The 15,928-nt window shown below is 45.2% G+C and overlaps 1 protein-coding gene across 24 annotated transcripts in view; it reads right to left on the bottom strand.

The window, feature by feature from the left end:
* LDB3 (LIM domain binding 3) overlaps positions 1-15,928 on the bottom strand; it is a 530,539-nt gene that overhangs the window by 257,883 nt on the left and 256,728 nt on the right. For all 24 annotated transcript variants that reach the window (XM_085607354.1, XM_085607410.1, XM_085607474.1 and 21 more), the window contains exon 4: positions 10,516-10,591. In XM_085607354.1, the coding sequence (XP_085463480.1) occupies positions 10,516-10,591 (76 nt within the window). The remainder of the gene's footprint in view (positions 1-10,515; positions 10,592-15,928) is intronic.

Genomic DNA, 15,928 nt, shown 5'->3' with positions numbered 1-15,928 from the left:
GATAGTAGTGCTGCAACTCTAGGTGGGACATGCTATTTTTAATGAGTACAGAATAAAAGGCCTGCCTTCCTAGCCCACATCCCCTGTTTGTTCAGCAGTAGGACCAGAGCAGATAATAGAGCCCGTGGGTTATATTTGAGGCAGAGGAGAAGTTGCATACTTGGTGCAGGTCTTCTAAGAAATATTTTAGAGACTAGCACCAATTATGTATATATTTTTACACAATTAGCACTGTCTTTCTCCTTCAGGAAAGAACTCTCATCTTTAACAATGCAGGCTTCTTTTTTCCAGCTCGAGGGCCCCCACTATATTGGTCTTCTTGAAGCTACTCAATTACTTCTTCAGTAGACCACATAGATTTTCTTTTTTGTGTAAAAGTCTACAGAAATCCTCATTTCACATAGCAGCATGCACTCAGCAACAATCGCTAAGAAGAATCACATGTTGTCAAGGCAGCTGACTGTTATGGTTTTGAGATTTGTTTGGATAATGTCTCTCCAAATATTATTGTTTTATGTGTGATGTCCACTGAATAATAAATCTTGTTAGTAATATAATGCTTTACAATTTGAATCCTGAAGTTAAGTTACACATGAGTACATTGCTCTGACACCTTTTGGGGGTCAGATTCATGCATTATAAAACTACAAAACTATGCAGGATCAGGAAATGCATATGTGAATGTGCCGGATGGTAGTCATACACTGCTGAACAAGAGGCTCTTGATATGTCTACAACTCAACCTCACTATGTTTAGACGTTTAGTTATCCATGTCAGAGCACTAAGGTCTTAATCAGTTTCCCAGTCTCAATGAAAGTGTTCCACCACAGAAGAATAAAGATGACTTGATGTTAGACTTGGATTTTTCAGCGGGTCACCACCAGACTTTTTGCTTTTTGCCCTCTTGTTTTTGTTGGTTTTAGGACTCTGGGCACTTTATCACTGCTATTCTGTAAAAGAAGATGCACTGGTGTGTTTTACATCCCCTGATAGTGAAAGGCTGTGCATTTCGTTTTTCACCGTTGCAAGGCAATCTGTTCCATAGGCTGATATGGGAGTTGCTTTGTAACATAGAGTTTAGGCTTCCTGAACTCGAGATTTAAAAATACATCTTTTAGTAAAGATGATTTTGATATTGTGTGTTTGAAAATACCACTTTTAGAAAGTAGGTATTTTCTTGCCTAACCATCTATGTGCCTCTGCCAGTTGTGTATTTTCTGTCTGGGCTTTAGACTGACAGGGGCTGGTTTGTGAGTTCACACTAGACAGACACCAGGGGGAGGTAGAGGTGTTTCCTGTCTTTCCTGGGTGACTCATAGCCAGGCTGAATATACCTAGCTGCATTTAGAGTAGTGGGAGGAGTTGTTGCATGCACCTGAATGGAATGTGTCTGTCTTCCACAATGCTGTCTCCACCACCTGGAGTGAACCTAGCGTGAGCCAGGCAGAACTAGATTATGTATGCCAGTGGAACTTTGTTTGTGCCAACTTCAAAGTGAAATGTGGTATGAATATTGGGGCCCTAACCCCAGAACTTTAGATCACTGCTGGACTAAGGAACCTGTAAGGAAGAAGAGCTGTTAGGAGAGACTACCACTTTGCTATGGGTTTTGCTGGGTTGGCCTGCAGTTGCGGCTTCTGTCTTGGGCAGGGAAAGGACTGGGCTGTTTTTTCTGCATTCTAAGTATCTCTAAGGGCTTGATGTAGAGCTTGCCTTCTGTTGAAAGTCTCAGGGAAATCAAAGACTTCAACTTTTTCTGGGTACTGGCTTGTGGAACTGGATGTTTCAGCTGCCACAGACGAAAAGGTTAAACCGACGCCGTCAACAATACTGCTGCCGGCTCTGTGACCTGAAGGCACTGCAGAGGGCACCGCTGCACTTTCGCAGTGCAACCCTGGTCTCACCAACGACGGCGCCCGACTCCGCCACCGAGCCACTGCTTGCACTATGACCTGTGGGCTCCACACCACCTTGCTTCACACCGCAGCCTTGGTATCCTTGATGCTGTCACCGACACCGCTGCCTGCACAGTGACTGGTGGGCATCGCTCATGGAGAACACAGAGCACTGCCCCGCTTTGTGCCACAGCACTGGTCTCACCGGCGCCGCCGCTCCAAGCTGACATTAATACCGCTGCTTGTACTATGGTCTGAGGGCACCGCTCGTAATTTACACAACGCACCACCCTGTCCCACACCGCAGCCTTGGCCCACTGACGCCAGCGTCATCAACTCCAGTTCGTCAACCTACACCGCTGCCTGCCCGCGACCTATGGGTCCGTACGCCGCATTGCCCCATCTTGCACCGCAGCCCTGACGCCTGCGCTCCTGACTTCAAACTCAAGGAGGCTCGACATGCTACGCGTGTGACTTCAAGAGCCCTATGACTCCGGGACTGACTTCTGGAACATACGCCTGTCGACGCCGCTCCTCCGGCGCCCACTGCAAGGTCCGATGCTCTGCATCTCCAAAGGTACTGTTTTATGTGTCTCCCTGACAACACAGCTGGCCTGCGATGCTGCGACCAGCCGGAACTGTTGGAATTGTTTGTTCACGACACCGTGATATCCACAGACAGAGCTATCGACTTCTGGGAACTGTACATAAAGTCTATTTTTGCTTTATTGGTATTGTGGATTACTCTATGTTGGATTTTTAGCGTTATGGTCTTGTTTTATGCAGATAAATATTGGCTATTTTTCTAAAACTGGTGTGTTGTCCTTTTGTAGTGTTTTCACTGTATTACTGTTTGCTATATGCAAATGCTTTACACACTGCCTCTGAGATAATCCTGACTGCTCGTGCCAAGCTACCAATGGGGTAAGCAGGGGTTATTTTAGATGTGCAATGCCCTTATCCTGACTAGAGTAGTGGATTCTGCCTGGATTAGTTGCATACCCTATCCAAACAGAAAATCCATTTCTAGCACTCTGCATTTTCAATTTTGGGAATTGCAATGCAAGAGAGACATTCTGGACAAAAAAGACGAGTACCCAATAGGATGCATGATCTACCATTTGATTTTTTGTGATAGGAGAGTGTGCGAGTATGAGTTACAATATGGAAACTGGACCAGTCGTCACAGTGATGGTAAGGTCCATTTGAGCCAGATAGATGATCACAAAAACCTAGAGTCTGTGCTCGCTGTGCCCCATGACTCAAGTTATACCTTAATGATGAGGACAGAATTGGACTGGAGCAGTTTGTGTTCCCATTTGGAAGGAATCTGGCCAACCACTTTAAGATGGACTGGTTCTATTGAAGCAGGACCAATGCTGATTTACAAATGACTGTTCTCTGTCTGAAGTGCCATAGTGGCAGAAAAAAGAAGGACTGGAATGCACCCAGAGTGACAGCCAGCTGCAAAGACTTTTTTTGTCAAACTTCTGTTTATTGATAGAACTTTTTTCCATTTCCATGCAAGCAAGGCAAGGCGCCAAATAGATAATCCTGCACGCCTCCCCCTGCTAAATCGTTCACAGTGTCTTACAGTGCTGGAATTATCGCCAACTGTTACGTAAAGCAAGCCAATGTTGCATTGAAATGACCTTTTTACAACTGTCAAAACCCCCTCCCCCCCTTGTGGTGGAGAAGCAATACCCGTCTAGTCCCTGCTTACTGCTCTACCCCGGCATGTGGAGTGGATACTTCTCATGTGGCCTCTAGGTTGTTCCCTTCCTTCTGTTGGAGAGTGCAATCTGAGATCACTCCTCTATGGATCCTAAAACTGAAATAAGGATAGTCCTCTCAATGTGGGTGGACACACCGCCAGTGGGAGCCCCTTTATAAGATACAACACCAAGAGGCCCCATTTATACTCAAAGTTCTCATACTCATCTCTAAAGATATCTGATATCCGCTCCATCGTGAGTATTCTCCACAGGTGTGAATGCCATTGTGCCAACACTAGTGACTCTTTCGTCTTCTAATTGGCCGCTATGGCCTTTTTGGCTGCCCCTATACATTCCTACATAATTGCTTTATCAGTCCTGGTTTGATGCTCTAGCGAGGTGTCCCTTAGTCCCAGGAGAGTCGCATCTATAGAACTCTGCACGGGATACCCCAGAATGTCTTTCATTTGGGCCAGAATCTCTTTCCAGAATGGCTTAATAGTTGGGTAGTCCCACCAGATATGGTGGAAGCCCTCCAGTAGGACGCATCCCCTCCAGCAAAGGTTTGAGGTTAGGGGAAAGATCCTTTTGAGTTTGGTAGGGAAAAGGTACCAATCGAATAATGTTTTGTAGTGGGCCTCCCTTAGTTCAAGTGAGTGGTTGTTTTGGGCGATATTGGACCTTAGGTGTTTCCATTCCCCCTCCATCACCTCCCTTCCCATGGTCTGCTCCCAGGAGTGCATGTATCGCAGTCGTGGCGCATTTGTTGTGGAAACCTGAAGGTTATATAGAAAAGAAATAGTGCCCCCGAGGTGCTCGCTCTTCTAACTAAAGTTTCTATTGGTGTCAAATCTCTATTTGCTGCCACCCTAACTGGTGGGTGGAGTGCCCAATGCTTAAGTTGAAGATAATGAGAGTGTTCAGTGGGTGGGATCTGAAAGTCTCGCTGGCAATATTCAAAGGTAAGAATGTCGTGGTTAAGAAATAGGTCTGAAAGAACCAGGTATCCCCCTCCCTCCAGGCATCAAACAGGCCGGCCTTCAGTGCCGGAGGATAGTCTGGGTTCAAGTGTATAGATGTGTATGGGGAAGGAAAAGAGGTCCATCCCAGGCTCTGGGTCACTTAATTCCAAGTCTTGAGAGTAGTCCGGGTGGGGGTGCTTAAGTAACCATGGGGGTGTCTGTCTTTTTTTGGTTTCCAAACGACGTCCCAAATTGTCCTACCCATAATGGCGCTATCCATGTTGAGCCATTGTTTGGCCGACTCTCTCACGGACCATTCCACCACCACTCTCGGTTGGGCTGCCTTGTAGTATAGCCTGATGTCTGGGAGCGCCGATCCCCACTTCTGATCCTGGCCTCCTCAAAACATGAAAGGGCAGCCGAGCTCTACCATCTTGCCAGATGTAACGTAGTATCATGGAGCGGACCCCTGATAGAAAATCTTTTTCCAGGTCTATTGGGAGCGCTTGGGACAGGTATAACAGTTTGGGGAGAAGGGTCATTTTGACTGCGTGTATCTGTCCTAGCCAAGATATAAACAATGGTGTCTATCGTTTTAGATCCTGTTGTATCTGAGTAAGAGTGAAAAATTCACCTTGAACAACCCCTCTATACGTGGGTGATCTGGCTCCCCAAGTATGTTAGACTGTGTTTAGCCCATGTGAATGGGGACTCTCCCTGGATCTGCATCCTCTCCCCCTCTGGTAGTGTGAGGTTTAACACCGATGACTTAACAGATTGATTTGAAAGTCAGCTAGCTCCTCAAATTTCTTCAGCTCCTCCTGCAATGTCCTCAGTGACGTTCAAGGGGATGTGAGAGTCAACGTGACGCCATCCACAAATAGCGAAACCTTGTGCGAGCCAGCGGCAGCTCAATACTCAGAGCAAACAGCAAGGGGGATAACGGAGATTCCTGCCGTGTTCCTCGGCCTAGTTCGAGAAAGCTTGAGCTTACTCCGTTGACCTGGACTCTAGTGCATGGGCTTGTGTAGTTAGCTTTAATCATGTTTAAAAACTTGTCCCCGAAGCCAAAGCATTCCAGAGTGAGAAACAGAAAGTGCCAGTCCACTCTTTCAAAGGCCTTTTCTGCATACAACTATCAATGGGATTTTAAACTTGGTTGCCTTTTCTATAAGATGCAGTGTCTTGCAAATATTATCATGTGTCTGTCTCCCTTTTATGAAACCGGATTGGTCCGGGTGGATAATATCGGGCATTAAGTTCTCTAAGCACAACGCCAAGATGACAGAAGAGAGTTTGGCATCTAAATTCAGGAGGTCAATCGGTCTCTACGAGGCGCATTGTTGTGGATTCTTCCTGGGCTTTGGTATCACCGTGATTAGCACCTCTGCCATACATGGTGTCACCTTATATCCCGTCACTATGTTATTAAATAAGGCCGTTAGATGGGCTATTAGTCCCGGCGCGTATGTCTCATAGAAAAGTGCTGTCAGTCTGTCTGTACCTGGTGATTTGTGAGGCTTTAGTGCCCTGATCGTTTGTCTCACCTCGTCCTCAGAAAATGGGGCATCTAATTGGTTGTTCCAAGTGTCCGAGAGCTTTTGGAGCGCAAGTGTGGCCAAGTATTCTTTTTGGGCCTTGGTATTAGGGGGGTAGCCCTATATAGGTCTTGATAGAAGGTACCAAAAACATTAGCCTTACCCAGATCGTCTAATTCTATCTCCCCATCGCCTTTGTTTATTCCTCCAATATATTCCCGCACCCTCTTTTCCCTAAGTTGTCGCTCCAGGTGGGTGGCTACCTTGTTTCCTTGCACGTATGCATTGCGGCGTAATCACAGGAGTGTGAATTCAGCTCTGTTAGTATATATTGCACTGAGTTTCCCCTTTAGTGCATTCATCTGGCGTTTTAGGATACGCATGGGGTTCTTTTTATAGTCGCTTTCTGTCTGGGTCAGGGTGGCCTCTAATTCCACCCTTTCCTTTGCTCTTTCTTTATTCAGCTCCAAGACCAACGCAATACATTTCCCCTGTATTACCGCTTTGAAAGAGTCCCAATTATTTTGAGGTGACGTGTCACCGGGGTCACTTGTCTGAAAATACTCTTTAATCTCAACCCGCAACTCGTCCCGTAATAATCTGTCCCGTGTCAGCATAGCGGGGAAATACCATCTCAGGTACCCCTGTGTTGTTGTCCCCAGTGTAGGCCCACCGTGACAGGGCTGTGATCTGATTGAGAGATGAGAAGGATCTTATCCCCTTTAGAAATCCCTGTAGCTCCCGGGACATAAAAATGTAGTCTAGTCTAGAGTATGTTTGATGGGCATGTGATAAATATGTATAGTCTTTTGCGGTTGGGTTGAGAGATCTCCATGCATCGAAGAGCCCCAAATCGTGGAATGCATGTTTTAAAGATTTAGGGAAGCTACCTCCTGTGCACCTATGCAGGTGGGAACTATCATCTGTAGAATGCCAGGTAAGATTAAAGTCCCCCATCAGATTATTTGGCCTTCAGCGCAGCAGCCTCACCATAGTCAGTGGAGAATTCACAAATGTTGCTTCTCCCGTATAGGGGACATAAGCCGAGACAAAGGTGACAGTTGTCCCCCTGAGCTTCCCCTTTACCATTACCACCCAGCCCTCCTTATCTCTCTTTATACCTTCTGGTTGGAATTTGATGCTGTTATGGAACATTAATGCTACCCCGTTATGTTTTGTTTTGACGGATGATCTGTACAGCAGCGGGTCATTTTTGTTTCTTAGCCTCAGTTCTTCCACTTTCTTAAGATGTGTCTCCTGAAGAGCCACAACGTCAAACTGGTGATCTACTAGGTATTTCCAGATCTTTTGGCATTTAAGCGGAGAATTCAGGCCTTTCACATTCTATGAAGTAATCGCTATCATTGCACTGGGCAACCCAGCCACCTTGCTTGTTGTACTCCTTGGAGTCCCGCTGTCTTCTGGTCTCGTAGACTAGCATTTTCTCGCCACATTACCTTCCCACTCTCACATCCTACATTACTGCATTGCAGTGCCACATGCTTCTCTCTGTCCCTGCTTCTCCACCACCCCCCTAAAAAAAAACCATTTGAAATATTAGCACACCAATTAGAAAAAATACACCTGAATAGTGAGACCATGAGGTATCCCGCTGTAACTTCACTCCAGGTTGCGGGCGTTTAGCTGGGGTCTCGGCCAAAGCCCATCACCTCGCTGTCCTTATAGCTCTTGCAATGTAGCAATAAGACAGTCAATGTTCAAAACCTTCTATATTTTCCCGTGGATCCTCTTGGAAGTATGTAGATAAATTAATCCTGTCCTAGGTCCCAATCTTGAGTCATCTAGCGGTTGATACGAATCGCCCTACTGACCTCCTTTGACCCCGACATCCTATCCTTTAGTCCTGCCTTCGGCTAGTACGGCCTCCTTTCGTCTTCTTGGATCAGGTCCTGATCTGGCGTCCCTTGGTAATCGATTTCCAGTGTGTTGCTTTCGATTGAGGATGTTCCCCTGTTCCCGCCTGTGAGTTGATGGCTTCTTCCGCCGGCAACGGTAGTCCCAAAATCTCCAGGCCTACCCCAAGTTCTGTGACATGGCGCTGTTTGTTCTGAAATTTGAAGGCCTGCCCGAATGGGTATGTCCATCGATATCTCACTCGATCCGCTTGCAGCTTTTCTGTAAGTGGGCTGAAGGATTGTCGTGTTTGGAGAGTCGCATGCGCCAGGTCTTGAAAAAAAGAACAGTGAAAGCCTTGGAAGGAGATTGATTCTTTCTTTCTGGATTCCTGTAGTATGGCTTCTTTGACCTTAAACAAATGGAGCTTGACCAAAATGTCCCGAATGCGACGTGTTTCACCTGGAGCTGCTGTGCCGACCCTGTGTGCTCTTTCTCTTTTGATCTTCAATTGTTTTGGCCCAAGCGTCTCAGCAAATAGGTCCTCAATAAAAGCTTCCAGATCTGGCCCCTCTGCCCCCTCCTCCAGGTCCCTAATGCATATATTGTCTCTCCTGGACCTGTTTTCCAGGTCTTTGTTCTTTAATAGGGCCAGTTGGAGTTGTGATTGTTGGAGCTGTACCTTGTCGCTCGTGTCCGTTACTCTTTTCACAAGATCCTGAGTGTGGGCCTCCGTCTCCATCAATTGTGTTCCTATAGAGTCCACATCTTGTTGCAGTGAGGTCACTCTCTCTGATAGGTCTGCTTTCAGCTGATCCATAGAGGCCTGGATATCACCTTTTAGTTCTGTGTGCAACTTCATCTTAAAATCTTTCAGGGATGCCAGTAATTCCTCCTTGGTCAGTGCCATGCTGGATTCGGCACTCTCTCGCTCCTGTGCTTGTTTCTTTTCTGCGGGCGCAAAGTAGCTAGATACTTTAGATGTCGACTTCTTTGGTGGCATAGATGCGGTCTCTGCCGTACCCGAGGAATTCCACAGCTCCCCTGTTCATTAATTGTGCTCAGGCTCCGCTTCTTTACTTTGCTGCGTGTCTTTTCCTGTGTTCCCGGTGTTTATCTAGGGCCCCCTCATTGAGGTAGAATGTGACTCCTCGTGGTGTTTGTCCTTAGTGACGGCCATCTTTGGGTCAGGCAAGGTTATGGACCCCCGACGTCTCTATGCAGGGGACCCTCGCTCCTAGATCCCCTATATGCTTGTTGAGTGCCCCACCGGCGACTACTGTGCCCTCAGGCTCCTCTCAGGGCGTCTCCTATGTTTTAAGCTTAATGGGGCCTGCAGTCTGCCATATTTGAGTCAGGTGGGACGGGGGATCATTTCGCTGCCTTCTGAGGAGCCCGTTTGCATCCCAATGCCTTCTCTCACTGAATATGGGGGTCAGAAGTAATTATAGCTTTGCTGGCCCCCAGCTCACCTCAGCCTCACCGTTGCATTCCAGGATTATGCAGATGTCCACATTTGTCATCTGCGGGTCGCCTGGCACCCACTCTCGCTGCCGCTCACCTCTCCATGGGTGTAGAACAGTTTGTTCACTTTCCGCTTGGAGGCTGATGTTGGAAGCTCCTTCCCTGTACCTCCCGCCTGCCCTTCTGAATTTCCATCTCAGTATTACCGGCGGGGCGGCGCCATTTTGTCTTGCGCCTCTTCCTCACTAGCTCCAGCGATTTTCTCCCGATTAACCGCCTGACAGTAAATCTTCCTGGGCTTCCTCAACTTGCCAATCCTTCAGGGACCCATGCCAGTAGTTTTTTTGCTACGTTTGGGCTCAGAAATCACCCTCGGCAGTGGGCTGGTGACAGATCCAGCACGGATCACGTCCTCTTCGGCCATCTTGCGTGGCCCTGCAAAGACTTTTGCAAGTATTCTAACCATCAACCTAATTCTTCCCTGAGTCAAGCAAACACCATCTGTGGGAGGACCAGTGTGTCATGGGGTGTCTATTTCCACTGTGCGTGATCTTACTCATTGATGGACTGAGATTATCCCATATGACTTTCTATTATAATCTGCAGTTGCTGGCAGTGCCAGCACATGCAATGATGTGCTGAATATAGTTTTTTGTAAGAGATACATCTGATTGAAAATGTAGAACTCAGAGGTGAGAGATTATATTCTAAACAAATAATGGCATCTGTGCAGCTTTATGAGACAAAGATCCATTTTAATTAAAAAAGTTCAGCATAACCTGAAACAGGACATTTGAGTAACTTATCAAATGATACTGTGCTCAGGTTTTAAATATACCTATGGATCATAGATACAACAACTGGGTGTGCTCAGGTGTATTTTGGATTTGAATAACCTGAAACATATTGGCAGTACATCAAACATCTAGCAAAGCACATGTTATTGAAAGCTAAGATAGGAAGCAGATTCAATTGGGGCATCATGGAACAATAAGCTTTTCAATATAACACAATGTTGAAGCTATAAAAGAGAATGAGTCCCACAGCTCCCCACCCCAGCAATCCAAAGAGCACATGGCCACGTACCTTCTGATGGGGGATCATTGGCATAGGAGAGTCGACGCGAGGGGTGGCTGTTGGAACAGGAGCTGGACGTTTGGACCTAAAATAAAACCAAAGAGATAGGCATTAGCGGTGAACACAACTTTAGGACAGTTTTCAAAACTAGACAAGCGCTTAGTCTAAATAGAGGACTATTGATCAAGTTTACAAAAATGCACTGTAAACATTCCTGATCTTAAATAAATTGCTCATTCAATTTAAAGTTATCAATAAGACTGAAAACTGTGTCCTGACAGAGAAACACCGTTTTGGCCCTGGAGAAGACCTCTGAGAATTGTGTCACTACCCTGTGAAGCGAAACGCACTGGCACATATTTGTTGAGCAGCAACTTTAAATTCGATGGACAATTCCTTTAAGATTTTTTTTTTTAATAGATAAAATAAGATAATCTGCCCTCATTAGGGGCTACATTGGTTGTTTTTCTGAACCAAATGTTAGATAACCTGCTTAAGAGAACCGTGCATGTTTTATTTATGACATTGTCAGAAACCTCTGTAAATCTGTTGATGCTAGATTAATTCATGCAATCCCGTAAATGACAAAATTGAGACCACTTTGGTCCACATGCATTATGATCTATATTAAAAACCGAATGGTAACGGCAAAAATCATTCATTTCGCATAACAAAATCCAGACAGTGTCTCCCTTCTCACTCAACTTTTTAGTAGTCCACATGAGAAAGGAAAATACGTCGGAAATAAAAACAATTGTAAAGTTGCTCTCTTTTGAGACACGTGTTAACCACGTTAACAGTGTTAACAATAAGCAAAATTCAGACTTGCACTAGACATCGATGTTTGCCTGGAAGATAGCAGTGTGGCTTAATGTGCCAGCGCCGCCCTATGGCTGTGTACTTGAGACAACGAAAAATAGAGACAGAGAGAGTGAGAGATCTACTCCGATGCACGTGCGTATATTCCGCCAAAGACAGTCAATAAAATGCTATAAAATGGGCTATAGCCCCGTTACTACCGTGCTTTAAAAGCCCCTTTGCTTGACACCGGGTCAATGTACGCGATCTGGCGCCAAGGGTGAACACAGCCCAGTAGTGCGCCTTTCATCACTTTCAGGGTGATGAAAGGTTGAGCATTTCCTCTCCACGGTGCCTACCTTTACATTCAGGCCATGAGGTATCTTTGCAGCTACGAGGGTATAAAAGACTGCTGAGCTGCCTGTGGAGGCGTCACTTATTGCATCTGCCAACGTGAACATTTAGACCAAAGGCCATAAAAGGGAGATGGAATGGAACGAAACTAATTACAGTCTCCGCCGAAAGGACATCGCTGAGAGTCCACGGAAATCCCATTTTAGATTAATAACTAAAGCAAACATGACAGGCGCAATATAGCAGACAAGCAGTCATCACAACAAAGATGCCAATGTTTCCTCCACATACATACCACACGTTGACAAGGTCACTGAGCACGGGTTTGGAAGATTCATTTCTGGCTCACACGTGTTTTTGTTGAGCACATTAAGTACTGATTCAGTCTTGTAGCTCAAGAATCAGCTACGTTCGGTTTGTAAGAGACCCATAGTGTTCTGGCATCTGAAATGTGGATACATCAGCCCTGTGCAGTATCTGCTCGAAATCTACTGCACCCTCAGATGTTGTCAGAAACATCTGCAGTTTTCAAACATCTAGTCCAACGTCTGCAAGTTGGGATATTGCGTTGCCCTGGGCACTATTCCTTAAGAATGCGCGAGTGGTTTAAATCCTTAGATGGCACATACAGAGGCCAGAGGGAGGGAATTGGGGAAAAGAAGAGGTATCCCAAGCGGTATTTTTCTTCAGTAACATTTTAGGGCCCTCGAAATTGTTTAAAGAAACCGTACCGCACTACACTAATGGCAACATGCATCCACCACCACTAACGCAAGTACCTATGATACGTGAATTGAGGACATACGCACAAGAACAGTGAGCACTTTCCACAAATACACATGCTTGCACTCACCACCCCACGCCAAACAAAAACACTGCTACACTGTAATGAAAAAAGATCTCATACAGCCTTGCTTGCTAATGAAACATGGCCTTATGTACACTCTGACACACTGAAATAAAACACAACCTGATGTGACCCTAGCACAATGAAACTCTACCCTAGGTACACACCAAGGCACTGTAATGAAACACGACCTAGTAACCGTGTCACCCTGCAATGTGCTCTTTAGTACACCCCGACCCACTGTAATTAAACAGGATCCCAGTTTCACTGTAACATGCTAATGAAACAGATGATATAAATGGTCCACTCTGATATGATGTAATGAAACATGACCTCGTGAGTACCCTGACACACTAATGAAACATGAAATGATGTATATAGAACACTCCTGATACACTGTAATGAAACAGGAATGAATGTACACCCTTTTATGATAGTTCATAAAACATGACTTAAGGTACAGCCGACACACAGTGGCGACATAAATGTATGCATGCATTGACACACTGTGGCAGACATACGGCATGTACCCCATGAGCGACTGCAGTGAATCCTAGGGCGCTTAGGTAGACCCAGAATGTTATGTGCAGCGGCACACTGCGGTGAAACACAATGCCATCGCCACATTATTGTTATTCGTTGTTTTTGCAGCGTGCACCTACCACTAATGCTGTCTTGTAGCTCTACAATATCTGGGCGGGAGCACAGAAAGTAGCGGCATGAAAGCAAAGGCAACCATATTGCTGACGAATATAGTTGAAGGAAAGAAAAATATGCGAACATGCAATGCAAGTTCTCATGAAAACAGATTTAGAGTACAAAATGACCAAAATGTGCAGTTACTATGACATGGGCCAAATTACAAAAAACTTAGTTGGTTCTGGGCAGCAAACATCGTTTCAAATTGTATGCATTTTCGAACTTCAATTTACTTCAATTCTGGCCACATTCATCCATAAACATTTAACATACTCAGGTCCCTCTTCAAGTGCGGAAGCTGTAGTTCTCTGTTGTGGGGGAGGGGTTGGGGAGTAGTTCGGGAGTGAACAAGCGCAGCTGTTCACACCAAAAAAATCCTTCACACGAGGGTCCAACTATGGGGGGAAATATTTCCATAAATTATGTCACTTTGGTTCAAACATCTACGCCGTTCACGAAATAAGATTGTTTTAATCACTTCCGGCGCAGGTGCATAAAACGCACAAAATGGGTATTCTGTTTAAAAATGCATGACCAATCAGGACCAGCCGAGAATCTGTAAAACTCTTCTTTGATGAAAATACTCGTTAACAAATAACAGAATAACAGTGAATTTCTTGAACATATAATTTGGAAGAAATCTTTCCTCATTTACCAGAAAAAGGCATAGTGAGTGAAGGGATTACTTAATTCATCCTTTTCTGAATCAGCGTGTGTTATGCTTAAAATTATGGCCATTTTAGGTAAAAGACTAAAGACGTCTTGGGGACATTCAGGAAGCTGACCTAGGAATGCACTCCGTCCATTGCTAACCACTGGCTTTGTGGGTTGTAAGTCAAATTATCTGGCTTTATTTGTTTTAGGCTGTCCAGCTTGAGATCGCCCATCCCGTTGCCCAAACCTTGTTTACTGTATTTTTCCACAAACTCGCTTTCGGTAAACAGACCTTTAAATATTGTTCTTATTTTGTCACATTTTCTGTGCATTTAAAGACAGAGGTCAAATGTCAAGTTGTCTTCCTAGGAGATTGGTGTTTACCTTTTTTTTATCTGACTTCAAAGTGAGAGAATTTATGTGCCAATCCTGCCGAGTACACATGTAAGAGGAGAGGGTGTAGGATGTGTTTTTTCTAGCACACAAAAAAACTGTACTGATGTTTCAGAATATATCAGAATTAGTATTGAATTATCCGAAAAAGGTTACCCCCTCAACATGCTTTGAGGTCCAGGAGCCAGGGGGAGAAAAGCCTAGAAAAATCACATGAACAAATGCTCCTGACAGACCTCTATCTATTTAAATAATAGCCAGCTGCGGGCTCATATCGAGCAGTCCCCACAGATCAATCTTACCATATTCATATGTGCAAAAATATATTATTTTTAATTCATCTTTTTCTTTTTTGAACATTATTAATCATTGTAGCATATATGCTGGTGCAAATAGCAGCACAAACATATTGAACAAATCGTTCATTGTCATATGAGGGAAGCATCTACAAATAATAACGTTTACAGATAAAATACATCAGTAGACACATGTTTTCACACAGAAGAACATAAACCCCCATCAACTGTCCTCACATCCAACAGACTCACCTTTCATACCACACGCTCACAAACGAAAAACAATCTCTCCCATCTCAAGATTCACACCTATCAAAGTAACATAGAGGAACCCAATTGTTTTTCTGACATGCACCAATAACACAGGAATAGCGGGCTGAATAAATCACAATTTGCAACCGCTTTAGTTTTGTCTTGTTGGGCTTCCCAGCAGGTTGATCAACACACGTTTCGGTGGAAATAAGTAGCTGCCACCTTCATCAGGACCACTCTTTTGAACTGGTTTTCAGGTGAGTGGAATAGGGGAAATCTGGTCACAACCCCATAATGTTCGAGACACAATGCTTTATTCTGTCACTGGGGCATATAGGTTAAAATCCTCTGGTGTGGTAACGCTAGTTCCTTCACACAAACTGATCTTGCTAAAGTCCTGCTATAGGTGCATCCTGGGCAGTAACTATTGGATGTCTGCAAACCTACTCCAAGTAATTTGGGCCTGGGCTTGTCCTTTACAGAGAGTCTGAGGTCGGGGCCTCCTCATTACACTTAGGGTCCTCCGTTTTAAAGTGGGGTGTCTTCCATCTCGTACCGGCAGGGCCGGACTGGCTGTAGCGGGCACCGGGCAATCCCCCGGTGCGCTGCACGGGTGGGGGCCGGTTTTGGGCCCCTGGGGGCCGTTTTTGTTACAGGACCGTTTTTGCAGAATCTGCCCTGTAACAAAATCGGCCGAAACCCGGCCCTGGCAAAGAGCTCAGCGGCCCCCTCAAGCCCAGGGGAGCGGGGGGGCAGCCGAGCACTTTGCCAGGGCTGGTTTTGGTTCCCAGTCCGGCCCTGCGTACCAGTCACAAATGTCACATGTATATCAGGATTAGTACAAATAAAGCATTATTTTTGTAATTCTGAAGTGTGGCGGAATCAAACATTTAAATACGATCAAAACATCAATATACTAGGTGATAATAATTGCACACATTATCGTTTGTGGGCAGTAAAACCATATTTAGGTGCAAATGTAATGGTCATTTCAATTAAAAATGCATTGTTTGTAATGGCAGTGCGCTACAACACCATGCATACTCCACATTACGCCACTTCACTTCACTCTACTCTACGCCATGCCACTCCATTCTACGACACTGCACTTCACTCTACAACATGCCAC

Source organism: Triturus cristatus, chromosome 1_2, assembly GCF_964204655.1.
Source record: "Triturus cristatus chromosome 1_2, aTriCri1.1, whole genome shotgun sequence".
Taxonomy (NCBI): Eukaryota; Metazoa; Chordata; class Amphibia; order Caudata; family Salamandridae; genus Triturus; species Triturus cristatus.
This window is presented reverse-complemented; position numbering and strand designations above follow the sequence as displayed.